The 25,649-nt window shown below is 40.6% G+C and overlaps 1 protein-coding gene across 3 annotated transcripts; it reads right to left on the bottom strand.

The window, feature by feature from the left end:
* Positions 1–212: 212 nt before the first annotated feature.
* NAE1 (NEDD8 activating enzyme E1 subunit 1) lies at positions 213–24,446 on the bottom strand (the record flags this gene model as incomplete). 3 transcript variants are annotated; one of them, XM_084257237.1, is made up of 20 exons in its annotated part: positions 213–322; positions 2,830–2,879; positions 2,965–3,079; positions 6,185–6,277; positions 6,731–6,817; positions 8,327–8,366; positions 8,685–8,760; positions 10,266–10,399; positions 10,495–10,554; positions 11,990–12,081; positions 12,354–12,417; positions 12,804–12,866; positions 13,948–14,057; positions 16,412–16,521; positions 17,927–18,006; positions 18,241–18,312; positions 18,947–18,977; positions 20,159–20,219; positions 20,313–20,416; positions 24,394–24,446. In XM_084257237.1, the coding sequence occupies 20 exons, from the start codon at positions 24,444–24,446 to the stop codon at positions 213–215; spliced, it is 1,605 nt and encodes a 534-aa protein (XP_084113363.1). The 3 variants fall into 3 exon arrangements, with proteins under 3 accessions (XP_084113363.1, XP_084113362.1, XP_084113364.1); XM_084257236.1 differs by having other exon boundaries at positions 20,292–20,416; XM_084257238.1 differs by lacking the exon at positions 18,241–18,312.
* Positions 24,447–25,649: the final 1,203 nt, after the last annotated feature.

Consider the following 25,649-nt stretch of genomic DNA (forward strand, 5'->3'; position numbering starts at 1 on the left):
TTGAAATAGCAAGCCAGTAGTAATAACTCAATGAGAAATGGATAGTTTTTATTCTGAGAAAAATCCAAAAAGAACATACCCCATTACAAATGAAAAAAATGTTTATTAAGGAAACAATTTAACAGTTCCCTTAGCAGAATTTAACAGATAAAGGAGAACCTGAAGACAATTACACTTTCAACCATTATTAACACAATCATAGGGTATTTATTCTACAGTTGGAAAGTTGCTGAAGTTTGTGACATGCCACTATAGATATAAGTATTGTTAAAAATTACGAATTGTTTGGTGATTATTTTGATAACCTCTTGAGCAGCAGCTCCTACAAGGAAAAGGGAGATAAGCAAATTGTTGAAAAAGGTAAATTTCAAAAGTTACATAAAAATATTCAATTCTCTGAAGAAACCTTTCCTTTTGAAAAAGCAAAGATAAGTTTAAAACAGACATAGCTGGGCCTCCCCGGTGGCGCAGCAATTGAGCGCTGGGTTGTGAAGCTGCCCGCAGCCTCTGCGGCACCAGTTTGATTCCGGGCTGCTCCCCGGCCACCGGAGGAGGGTCCCGCATGGCGCGCAGACCTCTCCTGCCGCCCGCTGCTCCCCTCAGCAGTGCACTTCATCAGTCTGCCTGTTCTGCTCCCCTCTCTGGCTCTGGTGAATTCTCTTACCCTCCCGCACTTCTGACTGTACCCAGTGCTTGTATAAATAAATAAATAAATCTTTTAAAAAAATAAATAAAAAAATAAAACAGACAGAGTTTACTGAGTCATATCAAAATAAAGGACTACAATTTTTTAAACTGTATTAAAGGAAATTTTTATTATTCTTTATTCCATGAGCTGTTATGCTACAGTTAAAAAGAATAAGTATTTTTAATTATAGTGGTTCAGAAAGGTTGGTAAGATATATTAAGTAAACAAAGTCAAAAGAATAGTATGGCTGAGTGTACTTTTTTAAAAGCTAATAGGCCAAAAAGATTCTCGGAGAACACCTTTATATTGCATTTGAATTTTACCTTGAGCCTATTTTACATTTGTAATAAAAAGAGGAACAAAGGAATATTTGTTCAAAATACACTTGCAGTGTGGAAAAGGATTTATTATTAAATACTGCTAGACTGCTGTAGATACTCAAAACAAAAAAGGAAAGAAAAAAACAAAACAAGAAAAAGCTTCATCTTTCACAAACATTCATAATTTGGTAAAATCTAAGACTCTATTATACACCAGATACTGTTCTATGCACTAGGGATACCATAGGGAATAAAGGACAAATATCTTTGCCTTTGTGGATCTTACTTTTTAGTAGCCAGAGAGAAATAATTTACAAATAGGTAAAATGTGCATCAAATGACCCCAAATGCTAAAGAGAAAAAAGCAAAGAAGGGGGTTATCTGAGTGGAAGAAGAGGGACTCAGTTATAAATCAGGGAGTCAGAGACGGTCGTACAGGGAAGATATCAGTTAAAGACATGAAAGAAGTGAGGGAATATAGTGGCATCGTGCATAACATCTCGTGGAATAACAGAATAATAAATGTATGTGTCCTCCACAATTCCTATGGTGAAGATTTGACCCCCAACGTGATAGAATTTGGAGATGGAATCAGGGTCTCTAGGAGGTAACCGAGGTTAGAAGTTATGGTAATAGAGGCCTCATGATGGGATTAGATTATCTCTTATAAGGATAAGAGACTCAGAAAGTTTGTGTTCCATTAGTTCTCTCCCTGTGCAAAGAGGTTATGTAAGCACACAGAAAGATGACAGTCACCCACAAGTCAGAAAGAGAGGCCTCATCAGAAAGTAACAATACTGGCCCACTGATCTTGAAGTTTCAGTCTCCAGAACTTGAGGAAACAACTATCTATTGGTTAAGTCACTGATTCTATGGTATCTCATTATGGTAACCTAAGCTAATACAGCATGGTAATTAAAAACTTCAATTTTTACCTTTTAAAATATTTGTTTTCCTGCTATAGGCAAATCTCCAGTCATCTAACCTCTCTGGTTGTATCTATTTGTAGAGTCTGTATAAGTAATTTTTGCCCTTTTCTGGAAATGACAGGTTAACTTTGCTAGTCTGGTACAAGAGACTTGCTTTTAGTTTCGATTACCCAGAATCAGGCTTCAATTTGAGTTTGCTACAAATAAAGATTTCTTACATATGTACATTTACTTATTTACATTTTGAACACTCTTATTAATCAGACTTGGATCAGCCTTCAAATGTTAATTATCTAGAAGGAATACATTACAAGCAAATAGCTCAGTCTAGAGAGTAATTTTTTTTAGAGGGATGTACAGTAATGGAGAGAGATGTAGGGAGTTATTATGAACAGGATGGTACTTCTGAATTGGGTGTTAGACAAGTGGATTTTAGACCTGTGGGTAACATGGACATTAAAGGCAATTGGGCCCAGAGAAGTGAAAATTTATGGAGCAGGAAATCAACGTGTATGTCTGGGGGGGGGAAGTAATTAATTTGATAAAATTAAGAGTTTTTAGTATCATGTGAACCTGGACTTGTTTTTGAGGTGCATTGTAATGTGGGGCGGGGGTGTGTGTGTCACTGGTGGGGTGGTAGGTTAGTTAAGAAAGAGATGCAATCAGAGATCTGCTATTTGAAGATTAATGACTCTTTAGAAGTTTAGAGGGACCGTAGTAGGAGAGATGCAAGTAGGGAGACCAGCGCAGCAGCTAAAGAAATAATTTGAACTCAACATCCTGCTTCACTGACCTTCCTAATTAAAGCAGCTAAAAATCCAAAAACTTCTTATTGAAATAATAACTGAACTACCTAACAGCAAATGACAGTCTTCTCATCTTTGCAACTCACCCCCTAAGAATGCAGCAATGGTGTGTGGCTCAGCAGCTCCATATCGGCAACTACAGGAAAGGGCAGAGACAGGAACTTAGATTATTTTAGAACGGAACAGGTATTATCTGTTATATGCCCTTAAAAAATACTCACAATTCATGGACATAATCATCTTTCACCATTACAGATAATCCATATTCCTGAAGGAAGCCAGTGAGACAAGACTTCAACTTTCCTATATCTTCTTCAACTTGATAGTTAGCTATCCCTAAAATATAAATTAATTTTCATTGAAATACTTAAGTGATTTAAATCTAATGAATACACCACCTCCTTTATTTAATCCAGTTTTAGGTATTCTAGTCAAAACTAAGTTGTAAATCTGAAGAATAAAAAGAACAAAGTGTGAGACCAACATTTACAAATATCACAAATCTCTAACAATCAAGGAAACTATCTAAAATCTATTAAAAATTCAAGTTGGGACTCCCTGGTAGCCTAGGGGTTAAGTCTCAGCACTATCACCACTATGGCCTGAGTTTGATGCCCAGTCAGAGAGCTAACCCACATATGGTGCAGCAACCTCTCCTGTCTTGCCCGCTGCTCCCCTCAGCAATGTATTTCAGTAAATCCGCTTGTTCTGCTTCCCACTCTGTCTCTGGTGAATCCTCTTACCCCTCCCCACAAACCCACACCTCTGGCCTATACCCCAGTTCTTCAACACAAAAAAAGTAAATAAAATTCAAGTTTAACTAAGTCTGCTTTGTTCATTGCTCTATACCCAGTATCTGGAAATATCTGGTATATACTGGTGCTCAATTAACTATTTGATAAAATGACTGAATGACAAAGTAATGTCTTATTTGTACCCTTTATAAAAATTTATTATCCCTTTCCAGGAGATTAAATGACACTGAAGACACAGTTATTGTAACAGGCAACATTTACTAAATATTCATAGATAATAGACACTGTTTTAAGCATTATATGTAAAAACTGAGTCAAGCTTCACAACAACCCCAGATAGTGGGTACTATTATTATCTCCATTTTACAGAGAGGACTAAGGCAGAAAATTATTTGCCTGAGTTACTCAGCTCATAAGTAGCAAAACTGGGAAAGAAGTAGTTCTTAATGGGGCCTCCCCGGTGGTGCAGTGGTTGAGTGCTGGGTTGCGAAGCTGCCCGCGGCCTCTGCGGCACTGGTTCGATCCCCAGCTGCTCCCCGGCCACTGGGTGAGGGTCCCACATGGCGAGCAGGTCCCCGGCTGCTCCCCGGCTACTGGGTGAGGGTCCCACATGGCGCGCAGACCTCTCCTGCCACCCGCTGCTCCCCTCACCAGTGTACTTCGGTCCTTCTGCCTGCTCTGCTCCCCGCTCTGGCTCTGGTGAATTCTCTCACCCTCCCACGCTTCTGACTGTACCCAGTGCTTGTATAAATAAATAAAAATAAATCTTAAAAAAAAAAAAGTAGTTCTTAATGATTAAACTATGTCTCCAAAGGAAAGCTATTATGATTTCTATGGAAGGAAAAATATAATTACTCTAATATTCAGGTGATATAATTTTTTAAAATGTTTTTTAACCTCTGGCTTAAAAACTTTACCATCACTCTTCCTCATAATAGTAATACCTACACTCTTTCTCTCTCTTTTTGTTTTTTGGTGGGACCCTCGCCGGTGGCCGGGGAACAAACCGGCGCTGCAGAGGCTGCGGGCAGCCTCCCAGCCCAGCGCTCAACCACTGCGCCACCAGGGGAAGCCCAGTAATACCTACACTCTTTATTGAGTACAAGGTACTAGGCAGTGTGCTAAGTGATTTTCATACATCACTTACTCAACCCTTATAATCCAAGAGAGTAGATGTATTATCACCAGTCCATGAATGAGAGAACTGAGATTTGGAGGGAAATAATGACTGACCCAAGGTCACAGAGGTTGTAAGTGAGAATTTGGATTGGAACCTAGGTTTAACTCCCAAGGCTGTGCTCCTGCAGTACCAAGTCTCCCAAGATGCTCCCCAGTGAACACCCCTTTAGGCCTAATGTAGGTCCCTCTCACTCTAATCTAAGTTGGTCCGGTGAAGCCAACACAACACGATGTAAGTGATGATGTGTGACTCCAAAGGCTAAGTCATAGAAAGTCTTGTACCTTCCACCCTGGGTCTCTCAATGTTAACTCCAGGGAGGCCAGTCACCACCTCCGAGGTCTGTTCCAGGACTCCCAGGCAAAGAGGAAGTCCAAGCTAACCACATGGAGAGAGATGCTTGATGAAGTCCCAGCTACTGTAGCTATGACTAAAGGGCCAGACACGTGAGTGAAAATGTCTGCAGAATGACTCAGGCATCACGCAGCTTCCAGAGAGACCCTCTCTCTGACACAACTGCCTAACCGAGCCCAGCCAATCACAAAATCATGAGATGATAATTTATTGTTTTAGACTACTACGTTTAAGGATGGCTTGTTATACAATAACCCATAATACATTTCATTCTAAGCAAATAATACAAATATAGTAACACATATTTGATGTTTAATTGCTTTCATTAGGACTATATAGCCCTGGGAGCACACTGCATCAGTTAAGGCAGCAGGTTTTATGCTATATCTAAAATGTTTTGCTATGCAGTAAGTATCCTGCACAATTATCATCTTAATGTTCTGGACAAATGTAGATCTTTGAGATTATGCCAATTCCCCAACTGCTACATTTACAGAGAAGAAAAAATAGGTGCTGAACAAAGAAATCCCTACATTTTCTGCATTCTGGATTCAGAAGTCACTGGCATACTTCTGGTGGCTTTTCTATTTCACTCAGTTAAACTTAATTGAGTCTTAGAAGTAAACTATAAAAACTGACGGAAAGTTTTCCTGTACGTGCAGTCAGGCTATAAGTTAGAATCAAATTCTATTTTAAATAGTTGGATTTAAAAACAAAGTTCCTACTGAGATGAACAAGTAATGGTATAAATCATTTAAAAAAAAATTTTTTTTAAGATTTATTTATTCATGTATGCAAGAACAAGGGTACAGGCCAGATGTGCAGGAGGGTGAGAGGATTCACCAGAGACAGAGCAGGGAGCAGAACAGGTAGACTGATAGACTGACTGATATACACTGCTGAGGGGATCAGCAGGTGAGACAGGAGAGGTCGGCCTTGTCATGTGGGTATCTCACCGGCGGGCTGGGATTGAAGCTGTGCTGCAGAGGCTGCGGACAGCTTCACGGCACTGTGCTCAAACGCCTGCACCACCAGGGGAGGCCTGGTATAAACCATTTACAATGTAAAATTCAAGCACTAATACTATAAACATCCTGAGATTCAATTACTTATTCAAAATTTTATTATATTTGTTAATTTGATTGCTATTCTTACCTGGATATCTACCATGTTGCTTATGAAATCTATCAACAGCCCGTAACATTAAGTATAATACTATCTCATTATCTGGATTGTCCATGCTGGAAACTGAAAGAAAAAAATGTCAGTATAATTTAGGCAATTCATGACAAAAAACAATGAAGGACTGAATTAACATATACTAAAGTTTCACGATAGAAGACAATTTTATGACAAAATTTAAATATTTTGTGGCAATAAAATGCAAAATGGTCAATAGTAGTTAAAAAAAAGGGGAGATACATTAAAATGAAACCCAGGGGTCTTACAGACTATTAGCTATCGGCACACAATCTCTACGAAGTAATAGCATGCTGATTTAACTCTTCTGCATATCATACGTAAGAGCTAAATGTAATTTTATATATATATGAAGTTTTATAGATTGAAATTACAACTACTTGAGTATGTTTACAAAATAAAATTTAGATTGTTAATATTTACATTATCCTTTATATTATCGCACACAAAAATGACACCTTTAAAATTAATAACCTAGCATCACAAGGTTATTACACTTACTAATTTCATCCTTGTTAGTTGTATTCAAACCATATTCTTCAGCTAAGGATCGACATCTTACCACTCGAAGAAATGCAGAATTACTGCCTAAACACAGAAAAGACATTGTGGAAGTAGATGGTTAAGAAGTGAATATTCTGGGGCCTCCCTGGTGGTGCAAGGGGTTAATACGCAATCTATGAAGCTGTCCGCAGCCTCTGCAGCACGAGTTCGATCCCTGGCCAGTCAGGGAGCAACCTACACAGCGCAACAGACCCCTCCTGACTCACCCGCTGCTCCCCTCAGCAGTGTGCTTCAGTCAGTCTGCCTGTTCTGTTCCCCACTCTGTCTCTGGTGAATCCTCTCACCCCTCCATGCCTCTGGCCTGTACCCCAGTTCTTGTATGCATAAATAAATAAATCTTTTAAAAAAAAGTGAATATTCTGAATCGCAGGTCACTTTAAGAACTGGATATTTTGTGTATACTCTTCACAGCTATGGGATTGTGAAAATATGTATTCTCTGTGGCAGAGAAGGCACTAGAACACAAGTCATCTTAAACTGATGTCCCTGGTACTACAACCAGTTCAGAACTGAGTAGGTACATGACGGCACCTCTCTGAGTCTTTGCCCATACCCATTTGTAAAATGAGGATATCATCATCATTTACCTGTGAGAGTTGCTCTATGGATCAAATGTGCAACCGTGTAAACTGAAAACCCAGCACAAAGCCTGCAAGGGCTCAACAAATGGTGCTTTTCATCATTATTAAGGACAAGTAGTCCCAAAGGAGTGTTACAGATACACAAATTCTTAGATATATAAAGCTTGGAAAAAAAAAACTTTGTATTATGGAAATTTTCAAAAATACCCCATAATATACAGGACAAAATAATAAACCCTCTAGTACCCATCATCTATTTCCAATTCTGGTATCATATAATCTAGTAGGACAAACACTAATGCAGAAACAAGGTACAAGATTAGTAGTGGAATAAAACAATAAAACAAAGCCTAAACAAGCATTGTGGGAAGGGTCATGATAGGGAGAAGTTGGATAAACCTATTTAAGGTTGGGAAGCTGAAACTTTTGCTGAAATGAGCAGTAGCTACAAGAAAAAAATCTTCACATGGCATGTAAAACATTTGATTATTATTTGTAAACTGGCTCTTAAATTTAAAAAATGCTTTGGCCTGATTGAGGGGTCCTTGAGAAGACCCTGTGTTAAATCTGTCATTTAACACAGATCAAAATGAGTACTTAAACCAGTAACATCAATATACATGTTACTCTGACCTCATACACAATCTTCAGATAAAACTTCCCCAAATTATTTAAAATAAGCTAAAAATATTTCTGTATTGATGACGATTTTTAAATGACTTTCGTATCTTTTTAGTACCACCATTCATAACATGCTATTTCTGACCCAGTCTTCAAATTCTTCATTTATTATAGTACAAGAAAAAAAGAAAACTTTACTCAATAATTGGATATATTTACATCATAACGTCCATCAAAAATTTTAAATGTTAATCGCTTAAAACCCCTGTGAACATTTTCTGTAGCACATTTTCATCAAACAAAATAAGGAAATTAATTTAAGGGGACTTACAGAGTAACTTTAATTCTTTCTCTGAAATGGACTCTGGTGCCTGTAAAGAGATAAACATAGGTTTGCTCCAGAATAAAAGAAAGTTAAAGGAGGGTGCAGGGCAAAGCCAATCACAATCATTATAAAATGGGGGGTTTTCTTCAAATGCTGAGAAATCACTATAAAAACACCTTGTTTCCTTGTAAGGGTATTCCCACTGGGCACACAAGTAAGATCCCTTGACAAGCCCCAAACCAGGGCCACATCCTGGCTAAACTTTTTCTGGTTACAGTTACGCGACCAGGCCTATCTGGAGCACTACAGTCAGGCCTAGCTGGAGCGCTACAGGCCACTGAAAGCCATGTGCCCAGCAACGTACCTGGCCGATAGACTGCAGCAATTTGGCAACATGGTTCCCCACAGCAGCAGCATCTTTCTTTGCTTTTTCACGGTAACTGGAAAAGAGGAACAACTCCTTTTCATGACAAAACACTAGTGTGGCAATAAACAAAATGTGAAGATGCCATGGAAACACCAGCAGCACTGTTAGCAGTTGCGGATCTTGTCAGAGTTGCTAAGGGACTCGGAGTCCACTAATACCTGGGGTCCCTCCCTAATTAACTGCCCCCAACTTAAAAACTACCCTCCCAGAAAAATCCATTATCCACGCTTCTCTGACAGAAGTTCTGACATAATGTTACTAAAGAACATGCTTTATCTCCTTGAAATCAAGTTCAAGTAAAACTTTGCATGTGCAAATTCATGTCAAATTTTCCTTTACATATATTGACATTTTCACCTTCTAAAGTTGATCAGTATTGAGGTGACTATCTCCAACATGAGGTCTTACTTTTCTCTGTCCACAATTGACTCTTCCCAAGTTTTAAGTAGCTAAACATTTAGGCCAGGAAACAAAGATTTGTTAGACAGTGACTGAGATGGGCAAGGCAACCAGTCTGGGGAACAGAAATCTTTTCTTTATGACATTACTTGGCCCTCAAAGAAACCAAACCAGCAGCACTGGATTTATCAGCTCCATGCCCAAACTACACAGGATAGTATCTGTCAAGAGCCACCCTATACGAGTCTATCATGATTCAGGTCAGTGATACCTGGATTGCAGGTGTCTGTCTAGTGTCATAAACTCTTTAAATTATGGAACACTAGTGATAAAACATTTATCAAAACTAAAAATGTCAAAGTTTTAAGTTACAGAAAAAAGCGAATAGAACTATGGTTAAGAGTATGTAGCGGGGGGCTCCCCGGTGGTGCAGCGGGTTGAGTGCAGCGCTGTGAAGCTGTCCACAGCCTCCGCAGCACGGGTTCAATTCCCGGCCAGCCAGGGAGATTCCCACATGGCGCAGCAGGAGAGGTCTGCTGCTCCCCTCAGCAGTGCTTTCGGTCCATCTGCCTGTTCTGTTCCCCACTGTCTCTGGTGAATCCTCTCGCCCTTCTGTACCTCTGGCCTGCACCCCAGGTATTGTATAAATAAAAAATAAATCTTAAAAAAAAAACTGGGCCTCCCTGGTGGTGCAGGTGGTTGAGCACAGCGCTGTGAAGCTGTCCTCAGCCTCTGTAGGGCAGGTTTGATCCCCGCCAGAGTTGAGTGCTCAAATGTTGCGTTTTATCATGAAATATGAAGAAAAATATTTGCCCTTTATGGGGTATTTGAGAACTCTGTACTTTGTGCTCAATTTTGCTGTTAACCGTTCTAAAAAATAATAAAATAAAATCTATTTTAAAAAATTGCCCCTTAAGTTCTTTAGCTTATTTTTGGGCCTCCCTTGGTGGCGCAGTGGGTTGAGCGCAGCACTGTGAAGCTGTCCACAGCCTCTGCAGTGCAGGTTCAATTCCTGGCCGGCAGAGGAGATTTCCACATGGTGTGGCAGACCTCTCCAGTCGTGCCCGCTGCTCCCATCAGCAGTGCTTTCTGTTACATAATTTGAAAACAGTGACTTACACATTTTGCAGCTTTATATATTTGCATGAATCTGCAATCATATCAGGAATTGTGCCTCGAACAGGTAAATTTCCTTGACCCTCTTTGGCCACAAATTCCTTTAAGGCACGAGCTAAAATCCAAAATGATGGAGTCTAAGAGAATAGGGGGAAAAAATAACATTAAGTGGTATCTGAATCTGACCCAAAGGTTCAAAGAGCGCTACTTTTATGTTTAGTTGTTTTGTTACCTGTTTGGTGATATTTATGCAGCGATCATCATTAAATATGTCTTCAATACTGCGTGGGATCTAACAAAGGAACATGAAACAGTTTCTTAGACTATTTCAAAAATAATCAAATACAAACTTCAGATTGGTTTGTTAGACTTTAACTTAGACTCTGTACCAGATGGAAATTTGATGGGGAAAGAATGAACAAAAAAAACAATCTCTACCTGCCCACTATTGTTGGCACTAAAGACTGACCTGTTCTCCTACATTACAAATGGAACAAAGGAGGAGACAAAAAGTAAATCCTTTTATATGGTTACATTTGAAGATATAACAAAGATGCAGAAATTACTACCAAGCTCAATTTTTGTCCTTCATGTTTTTCCATTTTGTCCTACGACTAGAACCTTCTAATTGGGATAAATTTTACATTCAGTGCAATACACAAACCTTAAATGTACAATTCCAATGAGCTTTGGTAACTACACACATACTTTTACCCATCACCTCAATTAAGACAAAATTTTCATCACCACAGAAAATTAATTCACAAAGACACACTTTTAATCACTCCAACACTACCTCATTGTCTCCAAAGAGTCTGCAGTGACAGCCTAAGTGCTTTCCTACCCTGAAAGACAGCATTTTTTGCTGTTCTAAATTACAAGAAACTACTGAACTAAATCTCACAAACTACTAGTTGTGCTATTCCAAAGTTCTCCAAGAACTTCACTGACCAGACTTCAACAACAAAACATGACAAAGGGCATCTAAACTGATTCATTTTCCAAATAAATTTTTTTTAAGATTGATTGATTGATTGATTGATTATACAAGCACTGGGTACAGGCAGAAGCGCGGGAGGGTGAGAGAATTCACCAGAGCCAGAGCGGGGAGCAGAGCAGGCAGAAGGACCGAAGCACACTGCTGAGGGGAGCAGCGGGCGGCAGGAGAGGTCTGCACGCCATGCGGGACCCTCCTCCAGTGGCCGGGGAGCAGCCGGGAATAGAACCGGCGCTGCAGAGGCCGCGGGCAGCTCCGCAACCCAGCGCTCAACCTTTGCGCCACCGGGAAGGTCCCCTTTCCAAATAATTTTTAAGGGGTACAATGTCATTATGAACATTTTCACTCTATCTAAATAATTAGCATTAAAAACAAATGTAGGATGAGATTAAGTAAATCAGGCAACACTATTTTGGACCAGCAAATTATCACCTTCATTATAAAATCCTTACACCAAAACTATTATATTCACTAATCATGTACTTCAAATAACTGTGTAAATCATTGTTTCACTGTTACATGCCAAAGTAATGATATCATTTTAACAAGGACAATAGAGAATCTTATCAAAACAATCTTATCAAACAGATTCAATCTGTATGAAATAATAATTTCTAACAACTGTACAATTTAGGAAATATTAACTTAAATCTAAAATGAATGACTTCGCATAATGTGGACTTCAGAAAACACTTTTCTTATATGAATCCCTTGGCAATTCATTTTTTACCTGAGTTGTATTTAGTGCTGTGTTCACATTCTTTATAGCTTCTTCAAAGTTCTCTTCATCTTCAGGAGCCCCATTTTCATTCTTTAGAATTCCTATTAAAATATATATTGGTTAGCAAACAACACCCCTTTTCTTCTCATTCCCCCCCCCCAATATTGTGGAACTAACTTTGTCAGATTCTGAAGGAAGCATCATATATTACCATTAGTCATTCTTAAAACTATACAAGGAGTAGTTCCTTAATCTCCCTGAGGAAAAATAAAAGCTCATAATGACATCATCTGGCAGAAAGCCAATAAACATTAGGGGCAAATAATTTGCTTTTCAAACTTCATACAACATTTAATCATATCTATAATATTACCTTGTCTAATCAAATCTCTGAAGTCTTCTTTTTCTTTATATGTTTTAGGTATTCGTCCATTGGTCTAAATTAATTAAAAATGTTTTAAATCAAGTTATAAAAACTCAAAGTATGGAAACTGAGAAACCGAAGTTTCCCCCATTCTCCCATCCACACGAGATTTCAGTAGGACATATATACCTTGGGGAAATCAGACAATGACTTCACCGAAAACAAACTGCGGGTCATTTCTCTATATATTCATTCCCCACTGCCAATTTTTCATATTTCATTTTGTTAGTTAAAATATCACTATTAGAAGAACTGCTAAATTTAACTTGAAAAGGGCTCACCTGCCCTATAACCAAAAGGAAAAAAGGTGAAATCTCCCACTTCCCTTCAAAAGAAATCCTTTGTAATAACTTGGAAACAATCACATATGGAATTTATTCTTTTTAAACATGGACATACTTCATTATACCACTGTGCCAAATATTTAGCTATGATCACAATCCATGGAGTGTGGCTATGGTCCTAAAAATGAGAGAAAAAGCAAAGAAAAACCTATTAGTTAACTTTTATTCTTCATTACATCATTTAATTTTCAACAAGTTCAGTAATATTTATGTCAATTCCCAGTCTATATGGAATAATAAATGGAGGAAACTGAACTGGGTTAATGAAAATTATTTTACAAATTTTTTTAGAGGTGGTGTCTAATACCAGCAGGTATACAATATAATTCCCCATTTTACCATCAGGAAAACAAATAAGCTCAAATCTCTTGATTTCAGATACCAATCCAAGAGTAAGAAAAAGGACCATCTCTGTGTTCTAATAAACCAAATACCTGCATTGTAATTTAAAACAGCAGAAAAAACACACATACTCCTTAAATTACATGGTCTGTTAAAAGTATCATTTCTATATGCAGTTGCCCTGGTAATTCTCAAACACTAAAAATAAGTTCCAAGAGGAATCAGTTTTAACAAACACCCACCCCAAATTCAAACTACGTTTAAAAGTACATCTATTTGCTTAAGAAAGGGCCATGAAAAGGACTTCAGGGATATGTCAGAGTTCAATTTCTTGACGTGGATGTTGACTATACAGATATATTCAATTAATGTACTTTCCTTTAATTTTTTTTTTAATTTTGGGGAAAACAGATTTTTGAAAACAAATTAGGCACAGTGTCATTATTGAGTAGTCTGGATGGCAGGTATATGAAGTTATTTTTTTTCTTACTCGGTGTAATTCAAAAATCTTAGGTCAAAAAGAATGTCATGTCTATTTGTGAATCAACTGTCACAGATACCACCAACCTTGGGCCTCCCTGGTGGCGCAAAGGGTTAAGCACTGCACTATGAAGCGGTCCGCAGCCTCTGCAGCATGAGTTCAATCCCCGGCCAGCCAGGGAGCAACCCACATGGCACAGCAGACCTCTCCTGTCTCACCCGCTGCTCCCCTCAGCAGTATGTTTCAGTCAGCCTACCTGCTCTGTTCCCCACTCTGTCTCTGGTGAATCCTCTCACCCCCGCATCTCTGGCCTGCACCCCAGTTCATGTATGCACAAATGAATAAATCTTTAAAAAAAAAAAAAAATACTACCAACCTTTTTTTCCATATGATCCAAGTCATAAGATTGAAAATGTTCTCTCAGTTCAGGAAACGGCTTATCCAGTCGTAGATCCTCTAACGCACTATCTGGGTGAGATTCTATTACTGTTAAAGAATTCCAAAAGATAAACATGCTTCTTTGTGATACTGCTGGCAACACACTATATTATAGAAACTTAGGGAATGTATAATTTTTATTTGCTTTTTTTCAAATCTATAATTTTCAAATGGGCATATGGCGTAAAGGTTTTCCCATTGTTTTGTTCACTATTGAGGTACAATTTACACATACATTTATGTTATGAGCACACAAATCTTAAGTGGACTTTACTTTTAATAAAAGTAAAACCAAGATTTCTTTTTGTTATTACAACTGGAAATGCTCAAAATAGACAAAATACTTGTTCAGATCAAATTTAACACTCTTTCTCCTGTGGTCTTCAATAAACAGTATCACCATCTACAGAGGCCTCTTCCCTAGAAACCAGACAGTCATTCTTGGCTTCTTGCTTCTTTGGCTCAAAGTTTCACTTCCCACATCTTGAAGTTACTTGGTACACAGCTCCCCACGTGGGAGAGTAGAGAAGAATGTGTAATTTCTATAAGTGTTTAGCGCCAGGCCCACTTTTATTACTTGTTAGTTGTATTATGACCTTAGCCTAATCTATGTCTCAGCAGCCTCATCTGTGAAAAGTACACATAATAATATCGACCTTATTTTGGAAGTTATTTTGGAAAATGTGATATTGTGATTTATAGGAAATATATATATTTGGTCACTCAGATGACCAAAATATATTTCTCACACGCATTTGTATTTGGTCTTCACCCACAGTTCTTTTCTCACAACTCCCCCTTAAAGCCTTGAAATTCTTAAGTGCTGAGAGCATTAAAAGTGTCTCTTGTAATGTTAATAAGGTAACTTTGGGAAAATAATTGAGGATGAGTACTCATTGCTGGGGGAACCAAGTGTGTGAGTTGGTGGTTGGAACTGCAGTCCTATGCCCCTGACCTCTGCTGGGGAGAGGGGCAGAAGAGGTTGATTTCATTTACCAATGGTCAATGAGTTAATAATCATTCCTATGTAATGAAACCCTTCTAAAAACACACACACACACACACAAAACCAAAGGAAAGGCTTCAGAGAGCTTTCAGGTTGGTGAACACATGGAGAAGTAGAGAGAGAGAATGCCTGGAGAGGACATGAACGACCCCCAGGCCTTTTCTCCATAGCTTGGCCTGTATTTCTCTTTATCTAGCTGTTGCTTGCATACCTGGAAATAAACTGATGATCTAGTGAGTAAATGGGTTTTTTGAGTTCTCTGTGCTATTGCAGCAAATTAATCAAACCTGAGGTGGGTGTCCTAAGAAACTCTAATGTATAGCCAGTAGGTCGGAAGCAGAGGTAATAATCTGAGCTTACAACAGGTGTCTGAAGTCTGAGGAAGAGTCACGGTGACCACTGATCTATAGCCAGCTGGTCAGAAGTATGGGCTGTGCGACACTTGTGACCAGTGTCTGAAGTGAAGGGTAGTTTTGGCAGACTGAGTCCTTAACCTGTGGAATCTAGCAGTATATCTGGGTAGATAATGTCAAAATTGAGTTGAATTCTGGGCACAAAGTCCGTCTGTCTGTCTCTCTCTCTGTCTCACTCTCTTAGATTACTAGTTCCTAGCTGTAACCCTTACCTCCACTTTTTGTCCCTTCAAATTTATTCACTTTCTACCCAGCTTCAGAATGACCCATTTAAAATAAACTTTTCACCCTGTCACTATCCCACTTACAACTCTTAAATGGTTCGGCACCTGCCAGAAGCCTGTCTTTACAAGCAATTCCCTCTCTGCCCAAGCAGACACTGTTCAGTGAAGCTACCCATTCTATCATTGAGGCAGTAGAGTACCTGGCTCAGAGAATGTAAGCGCACCGAATGAAAATTTTATGATGACTTAAATTTAAAATTTTGTAAGTAAAGAGCTAATACCAGTCTTGGGCTGACACAAGCCTGCCCATGAGTGACTAATCTCCACTGCTTTCCTGGAACAGTAGTTAGAGAAATGCCTTGTTCTGTGGAACTGTACCTGAGCTAAGGGAGATTAGGGCCTGTAACAGAAAGAAATGAAAGATTGGTGGGGGAAAGGTGGTGTGACCCACATACCTTGCAGCTGCACAGGCCCTATGTGGGCTAGGTAGGGGGGAAAAAACAACCTAGGTACTTGTATATTATGGGCCTCCTAACAAGAAGCTGTATCTGTATCTCCTGCTTTACATCTTTCTATAATGCTAGGTAAAGGAAATATCATTGTAAAGCCTACTGATTTTGATTGCTACTTTGAACCTGTAATGGGAATTGTGCTGCTACAAATTTATTTTGTAATTTAAAATTGACTTTCTAAATTGTCAGGTTCCTAAATTGTAGCTACAGCAACCAACATCAAGCCCCACATGCACAACAATCTTACCTGGATGTTCTTTTATAACGATCCTCATATAGCCAACTAGTCCATATGTCCTACAGATCAAAAGAGGGATTTGGGAATTCCAAAGGATATCTGCTAAACGTAGTAATGTACTGTAAAGGAAAGCACAATAAATAGGAGCATAAACAAAAATGCCAAATGTGAAAATGCCTTAAAATAAAGCAATTTTCTTACTAAATTAATAAATGCAAAGATAATCTACAGCATTTACATAATAGGTCAAGGATACACTGAAAAGGAAGAAATTCCACAAGGACACAATTTCAAAGAAAGTACCTTTTTTTTTTCTTTTTTTTTTTTTTAAAGATTTTATTTATTTTTGGGTAGAAGAACTGGGGCATAGGCCAGTGGTGCAGGGGCAGAGATAAGAGTGCAGAGCAGAACAGGTAGATGTACTGAAATACGCTGTTGAGGGGAGCAATGGGTGAGACAGGTCTGGTGCACCCTATGTGGGTTAGCTCCCTGGCTGGGGATTGAACTCAGGCCGTCATGGTGATAGTGCTGAGACTTGAAACCTAGGCCATAAGGGAGGCCCTAAAAGTACATCTTTTGGACTGGTGGTATATGAAAGCTTAGTCTTTTGTATTAGGGAAAATGTTATTGAAAAGATACTTCCTCAGGGCCTCCCTGGTGGCGCAAGTGGTTAAGCATTGCCCTATGAAGCAATCCGTCACCTCTGTAGCAAAAGTTTGATCCCCGGCCGGCCAAGGAGCAACCCACATGGCACAGCAGACCTCTCCTGACTCGCCCGTTGCTCCCCTCAGCAGTTTACTTCAGTCAATCTGCCTGTTCTGTTCACCACTGTCTCTGACGAATCCTCTCACCCCCCACATCTCTGGCCTGTACCCCAGTTCTTGTACACATAAATAAATAAATCTTTAAAAAAAAAAAGGAAAAGATACTTCCTCAACATTTCCATAAAAAAGAGGAAAATATTTATAAATCCTCCTTCATACCCACAAGTGCTCCAATTCTAACTTTTTCACTAAAAAACAACCAATGTTGAATTTAACAGCTCCAAATATGTAACAAAAGTTTCATATCTTAATATTTTTTTCTCCCTATATTTTTGCTGCTAGAGATTTACAAGTGCTTCCAATTAAAGGTGTCTAAAGAGGGGCCTCCCCAGTGGCGCAGTGGTTGAGCGCTGAGTTGGGAAGCTGCTCGCAGCCTCTGCAGCGCCGGCTCAATCCCCGGCCACCGGGCCAGGGTCCCATATGGTGCACAGACCTCTCCTGCTGCCCGCTGCTCCCCTCAGCAGTGTACTTCGTCACTCTGCCTGTTCTGCTCTCCACTCTGGCTCTGGTGAATTCTCTCACCCTCCTGCGCTTCTGACTGTACCCAGTGCTTGTATAAATAAATAAATAAATAAATCTTTAAAAATAAATAAAGGTGTCTATAGAGTTTTAGAAATTTAAAAAGCCAGACTCTGCAGAGAAAACAAAACTATGCAAATCTAATGAGAGATTAAAATAATACATTAATATAAAAATTTACCTTTCAGGAAGCTGAGTTGCAACTACAACATTAAATCTACAGAAAAATGAAGGATCATTGTCTAGAAGGTTTTCTGGACTCTAAATAAGACAAGGGGGAAAAAATTTAACAATTTAACAACATTAAGCAATCCAACATATTAGACATGGCATAAACAGTTAAGCTATTTAGAACAAATAAGGCAACATGATATACTCCAGTATAAAATAATTTAATTCTCGGCTAACCATTAATGATAATCTAAATTCTGAGGGCTTTGAGTTATTAAAAAATTTCATTTCTGCACAGAAATAATCATGTATATACACATGTACCTCTTCCACAAAACTTCCAGAGACATCGTTATTTAATTCTTGTAAGAATTCCATGGCAGCTTGAGCTCGGTTCTTTTTAAAAACAAAACATTTGACTTGAATTAGAAAACATTTGGTTAAAAAGTCATCCCTCAAATTACAGGTCAGGCAAACACACTGTAAAACTACCTAAATTTCATGCACAGGTGTTACAACTCTGCTTTTCATAGAGTTTAAATGAAGAGCCATATTACTTGTACTCTACTGCTTTGATTAGTAAAATGACTGAAAATTCCCAGGGAGGATTCCAGGATCAAGCTTAATTTTATACTAATCCCCTGCATTTACAACCTATTTGAGAGGTCAGTCATAAAGAAAGAGTCATTTCTATTCAGAATACTGTACTAAGTTGACTCTAAGGCTTTGTAAGATTTTTTGAAATACAAAAATAAAGGACATTCTGGTTATCTTAGCTAAAATTTTGGTTAGCCAGACTATCACAATAACACTTAATTTAGCTTTAAATAGGGTATAGTGTAAAAACAGACAGTACTTTTAAGTTCTTAAATTAGCTCGTAAACTAGACTTACAAGATCAGAAAAAATGAGCTAATTTAACTTTTTCCTCAGAGAAATAATAAGCTCTTTTAAAGTCAAAGCTCTCCAAGCAATCAAAACACTGAGGCATCATTAGATGCTCAAAATACATTCTATAGCAAATTATTTACCTTGCCAATACTGCTTCTTTGGAGGAAAAAACTAAAATAGAATAAGAAAAAAAAAATTATGGGCTTCTTTGACTATAAAGGAAATAGCACATGTATTTCACTCACAGTATAAAATAAACTTTATTTTGTTTACAAACTGTAATAGCCTTCCTGAAGAAAGAAAACTGGGTGAAACTCAGAATCAAAGAGGCTAATAAATTAGTGTTTCCAAAGTGTGTACCAGAGAATATGAATTCCACAAGATACTCTGAAATAAAAGGGTTACCACGCTTTAAGAAGTTTGTGAAACACCATATAGTATTATTTCCAGTGTGGAAATTTTAAATACACAGTGAAGTGTTGCTTAACAAGGAGGTATGGGGGCCTCCCTGGTAGTGCATGAGATTAAGTCTTAGTACTATGAAGCTATCAGCAGCTTCCATCCCCGGCCAGGGAGCTGACCCACATAGGGTGCAGCAGATCTCTCCTGTCTCATCCGCTGCTCCCCTCAGCAGTGTATTTCAGTTAATCTGCCTATTCTGCTCCCCACTGTCTCTGGTGAGTCCTCTCAGCCCCCCGCACCTCTGGCCTACACTCCAGCTCTTATATGCATAAATAAATACTAAAAAAGGGGGGCAGAGTTATAGATACTAAAAACTTACACTACACCCAAAGAAAAAAATACTAAAACTCAGTAAGTATTAACTCAATGTTTTGTACTAACAAATATGGGTGATCCTAGACGCCAATTACCTGAAAAGGCATACTTGAAATCCAAATTTGGGAAAGCTCTGAAATGATCATCTTTAAAGAATATATACAGGCCATCTTGAAAACAGTATGCCAACTAAGTTCAAGAGATACCACAAGTAAAAGATGTTTTTATTATTCTTATAATCTAAAAATAAAATTATGGTAAATTACAAACTAACATCTAGAAATTAATGCAAGAACACAGCAAGTATCAAATATCACTACTTGTCTACATTAATAACAACAATAAATACAGTAATGATGGATATCTTTAATTAATGGCCTACTTGCCAGACATTTTGCTAGACTTTATATATTAACTCACTTTATCTTCACCATAATTCTAAACATAGGGATTACTTCCAGTTGAGAATCAGGTCACCTTGAATGAAAAGGTGAAGTCAGGATTTAGGCCTCACTCTCTTATGACAGTGTTCTGCCTACCCTAATATGCATATATTTGAAAAGAACAGAACGTACTTATTTCCCACATCTTCTCCGCTGACCTGATTTCCATCAATAATTGTAAAGGAACCAATACCTGGGAGGCAAAATAAAGTCAGTCAGGAATATGTATTTCTAGCTCAAAACCTTAAAGAAATAAATTTAGAACACAACCACAAAAGTACATTACCTGGTAGTACTAAGTTTTTAAGAATTTCAGTTCCTGTGGCTGTTGCATTTATTAGGCAAACATGAGCAGATTCTAAAGCCTCTTGTCCATGATCACCCCACAACCTACAAAACAAGACACAAATTTAAAATTTTGAAAACTCTATTATTTGAATAATGATCTCTGATCTTTAAAGTGTTTTTGCGATATAATAACTGACGTGGTAACTATGGCAAACATGTGAGACAGAACAGCAGGAGGTGTTACGGGGACTTTATAGCTAAGTATATAATAAGGGAGGGGTCAAATCAGAAGTAGAAACTTGGTCTTACACAGTCCTTGACCTTTATTACTCTTCAAACCAGTTAACTGACAGAATAGAAAGTCTTTAAGGACATACGTTTTATTTATTTATTTATTTATTTAATTTTCTAGAGGCATGTCTTATTTATTTATTTATTTATTATTTGTTTGTTTGTTTGTTTGTTTGGTTTATACATGCACTGGGTACAGTCAGAAGTGCGGGAGGGTGAGAGAATTCACCAGAGCCAGAGCGGGGAGCAGAGCAGGCAGAAGGACCGAAGTACACTGCTGAGGGGAGCAGCGGGCGGCAGGAGAGGTCTGCGCGCCATGTGGGACACTCCTCCGGTGGCCAGGGAGTAGCCGGGGATCGAACCAGCGCTGCAGAGGCCGCGGGCAGCTTCGCAACCCAGCGCTCAACCACTGCGCCACCGGGGAGGCCCTAAGCACATACGTTTTAAAGACTTATTTTGATGTATGCATACAAGAACTGGGGTATAGGCCGGTGGAGGGGGGTGTGGGGAAGGGGTGAGTGGATTCACCAGAGGCAGTGGGGAGCAGAACAGGCGGAATGACTGAAATACACTGCTGAGGGGAGAAGTGGGTGAGACAGAAGAGGTCCGCTGCGCCATGTGGGTAGCCCCCTGGCTAGGGATGGAACTCATGCTGCAGTGGCTGTGATAGCTTGATAGTGCTGAGACTTAACCCCTTGTGTCACCAGGGTGGCCCTCTTTATAGTCTTATATTTAAAAAGTGTCTTGGATTTAAACCTATTCAGTTCTCTATTTCATTTCGCTTGAAGTTATGCTGATCCAGTATACTTAAGATTATGACACAGGACCTGTCACTCTAACATCTGCAGGCATGAGCAAGAGCTTTACCAAAAACACTGAATTACTATTAGCTGAAAAGCCTTAGATCAACTTCTACAAGAGTGCTTTAAAATATAACACCCACAATGGGATATATTACTCAGCAATCAAAAAACATAAACTCATTCCAGTAGCAGCAACATGGATGGAGCTGGAAGGGATCATGCTCAGTGAAATAAGCCAGAAGAAAAAGAAAAATATCGGATGGTCTCACTCATAGGAGAAATGTAGGAGAACCAAATAAGGGATCAGAAAAAAAATTAATTAAAAAACAAAATTAACAGGCAACTATAAATCAGAGACATTCTGCAGGGGAGGGGTTGGGGAGAGATCAAAATAGGGGAGGAAAGAGCACAAGGGACTATGGGAATGAATTGGTGGTGGGAATGTTACAGGGACTACACATGAGAGGAGAAAGCATACGCTGTACAAAAAGGAAGAATGATACAAAATAGATATAAAAGGAAAACAGAAAACCACAATAAATAAATAAAATATAATTCCCAATGACCATTCTAATAGCATAATTAATAACTGCATACAGGGCCTCCCTGGTGGTGCAAGGGTTAAAGTCTCAGTGCTATCAAGCTATCACCAGCCACTGTAGCACAAGTTCCATCCCCGGCCAGGGAGCTACCCACAGGGCGCAGCAGACCTCTCCTGTCTCCCCACTGCTCCCCTCAGCAGTGTATTTCAGTGGATCTGCCTGTTCTGTTCCCCACCGTCTAGTGAATCCTCTCATCCCCCGCACCTCTGGCCTACAGCCCAGTTCTTTATGTATGCATAAATAAAAATAAATCTTTTTTTTTTTTAAGTTCATACATTAACAGAGAGTGAGGATAAGAAATATGTTATAACCTGATTCATACCAGCTTATCATTAACTAGGTAAAGTAGATGATGACATGTGTATCACAGCACCTGGACCACCTGGTTTTACTTTCACCCAGAAAGCCTATACATTAATTTATCTTTTCTTGTCAATATAGGACATATAGGGGGACTATAAATTGTTAGAAAAAGACCATAGCCTGAAGGACTGATAGACTTTAATGTACATCCCTTGTCTCCTGATCTAAAGCAGATTCCCTCTTATGTAGCCAGCACGTCCTCTGGCGCACAGCACAACTATAACTGTCTCATTTGGTGTTTCATTTGCTGAACATCTCTCTACTCCACTCTAAGCGCCATAAGGGCCCACAGCACTCCAGACCGCTGGAGGCACAAGGCCTTGCCCAGGATAAGTGATCACTCAACAGCTGTGAAAAGCATGGAAGAACCGATGGACTGGAAATATCTGGGTTTTTCCCTATGAAAGCAGGGCACACAGAAGATGCCTAGCATATTTGACTGAGGGATGCTTGGTTTGTCAGAGTGTGCCTAAGAGAACAGTGGTATATCTCTAGGCAACACGTTTCAAGAAAGGAGTCAAACAAAGAAATCTTTCTACTCTCACTTGGTGACTGCTGCCTAGTTGCAAACCTTGCACCTAACTGCTTCCCTCTGAAACTAAAAACCAACAACCAATTGTCACTAGGAAAGTTAAGATTTGGTATTTAAATGGATTAGATTCAGCAAAAACTTTCTAACAATTAGTTACTTAATAACCTAAACCTAAAATATCTTCTCAGCTCTGTCAGGTAAGAATGCACATTATGAATGCATTCAAAACACAACAACTCCAAGAATTTATGAAAGAACCTTAGTTGATTACAAGGACTTTGCTATCTTGCTTCTTTCTCCCCCCCAGAGGCCTGTGAACAGAATGATATAAAAGTGGATCAGCTCTGAAAGAGCCCAAAGGGCCTGGGTTTTACATTCTGGCTCAAAATGGGAGTCTCTGGGCAAGTCATCTAACTTCTCCGAGACTCGATTTCCCTACCTGTAGAGAGGAGAGAACGTCTATCTTGTAGGTTGCGCTCAGAAATGAGTGCCTACTCTGCCTGTTCTGTGAATTCTCTCACCCTTGCGTGTTTGACTGCACCCAGTGCTTGTATAAATAAATAAATATTAAAAAAAAAATAATTGAGTGCCTAAAGCCCCTAACACAGCACTCAGCTGCAGGTGCAAAAAGAGTCCTAGTCCTTTGGGACTGATGGTAACTTCTGACTTGGAGGGTCCAGAAAGGGGGTGGTGGAGGGAGGCGAGCATTTCTGTTGGTTTTACCCCCTTAACACAGAGAAGAGGCTCAACAGATAAGGCATGAGGGGTGTAAGAAGGGAGAGAAAGTAGCCAAGGACTTGCCTGGCGGCTGGGAGCTGCAGTGTCCACTAAGGTAGCCACTGGCCACAGGAGACAGGGAGCCCTGGGGATGGGGTTAGTCCAAATCGCGACGTGTACAGTGCAAAATGCCACGTATCCGAGAGAGCAGGAAGAGCATAATGCATCGCTAACAACTTTTTATATTGATTTCGTGTTAAAATGCTACCGTTGGGGAGCTATCGGATTAAATTAGTATTAAATTAAAATTAATTTCACCTGTTTCCTTTTGCCTCTTGAAATGCGGCCATGAGCAAAAGCACAATGACTCCGGCCCCGCCTGAGACCAGCATTACACTCCCACTGGACAGCGCCGGCTAGAACAATACCCGGCGCCCGGCGCGGCTCTGGGGGGCGGGGGGGGACACCCCGAAACCCCCAGTTGTAAAACCAGACGCACCGGGGGAGGCCGGCAGCGCCGCGGGAGCCGCACACGCGCGGGGAGGGGGTGAGCGGGCGTGTCCTGGGGGGCGGGGAGCCCCGGACCCCAGCAGCCCCGGGGTCGCAGGCCGGAGCCCCGAGCGCCGCCCCCCGCGCCCCGAAACCCGCTGGCCGGGCCCGGCAGGAGGCCTGAGCCAGGCCCGCCCGCGCGCCCGCTCGCGTAGGCCCGGCCCGGGCGCCCCGCATGACGTCGGCCCGCCCGCCCGCCCGGCTCGGCGAGATCCGGCTCACCTCAGCTGCCTATCGTACTTCTGCTCTTTGAGGGGTTTCACCGGCTGCGCCATGGCCGCGCCCGCCTCGCGGAGAAGGAGCGAGCGGCCGCCGACCCTTGGGCGCGCGCAGGCGCACTGGCCGCCCCGCCCCGCCGCCCTCCCGCGCGCCGCCAGCAGAGGGCGCCGCCGCGCAGTGCGCACGCGCCGCGGGCCCGACCCGCCGCGCTCGATTGCAGCGCGGATGCGGGCGGGAGCTGCTGGCTCTGCCTTCCGCGGCGCGGAGCCGCGCTGGTCTCGGGGAGGTGGCGTTTGACGCGCGGTAATCGTGGGGGTCTCTGGCAGATTTGCTTTTTAAACACTTCGTGGGCCTCCCTGGTGGCACAAGGGGTTCAGAAGCAACCAATGAAGCAATGTGGAGCCTCTGAAGCAGGAGTTCGATCCCCCAGCCGGCCAGGGAGCTACCCACATGGCGCGGCAGACCTCTCCTGACTCGCCTGCCGCTCCCCTCAGCAGTGTATTTTGTCAGTCTGCCTGTTCTGTTCCCCACTCTGTCTCTGGTGAATCCTCTTCCCCACCCCCACCTCTGGCCTGTACCCCAGCTCCTGTATGCATAAATAAATAAATCTTAAAAAAAAAAAAAGCAACACTCCGTGCTTGTGAACTCTGCTCTTCACCTCTCAAATCCGCAGTTGGTTCCTCTGTGCTTTGAGGATAACTGGGTCTTGGGCACAGTTTCTATGAACCTTAAATGGCATTTTGAATACACAGAGCCAGATTCACACACACACACACAAAAATCTGTAAGCATAATAGCTTTTATAATGATGATCTTTATTGTTCACCCCTTTCGCCCATCCTCTCATGCAGCAAACCTACACGGAGGACGCTTTTCAAACCACAAAGCAAACTGCTCTTGGCTGCAAATGCAAAGATGATTAAGTCCCCAGCTCTGTCCTTGGGAAGTTCACACTTGCTTGAGGGGACAAGGACAATAAAGGAGTGCTTATTAGACTATGTGATCCTCCTTGAACGAGAGAACCGAGGGTGCAGAGAGGTGCAGAGAGGAACCCCACCCACACCCCCTCTCCAGAAATGGTTCATATGGTGTAGGCAAGGAAAAATGTAGATTTAAGTAGAAATAACTGAAGGTGTCATCTCTGGAAGGCAGAGAAGGCAGGGCAGACTGGAGACATTTAACATAAGCTTGGTGTGCTGGGGAGTTAAGGAATGCTAAGGAGTACTCAGGGGAGATTTAAGGGACTGCTGGTTGGCAGG

The sequence above is a fragment of the Talpa europaea genome (assembly GCF_964194135.1).
Source record: "Talpa europaea genome assembly, chromosome: 16".
NCBI lineage: Eukaryota > Metazoa > Chordata > Mammalia > Eulipotyphla > Talpidae > Talpa > Talpa europaea.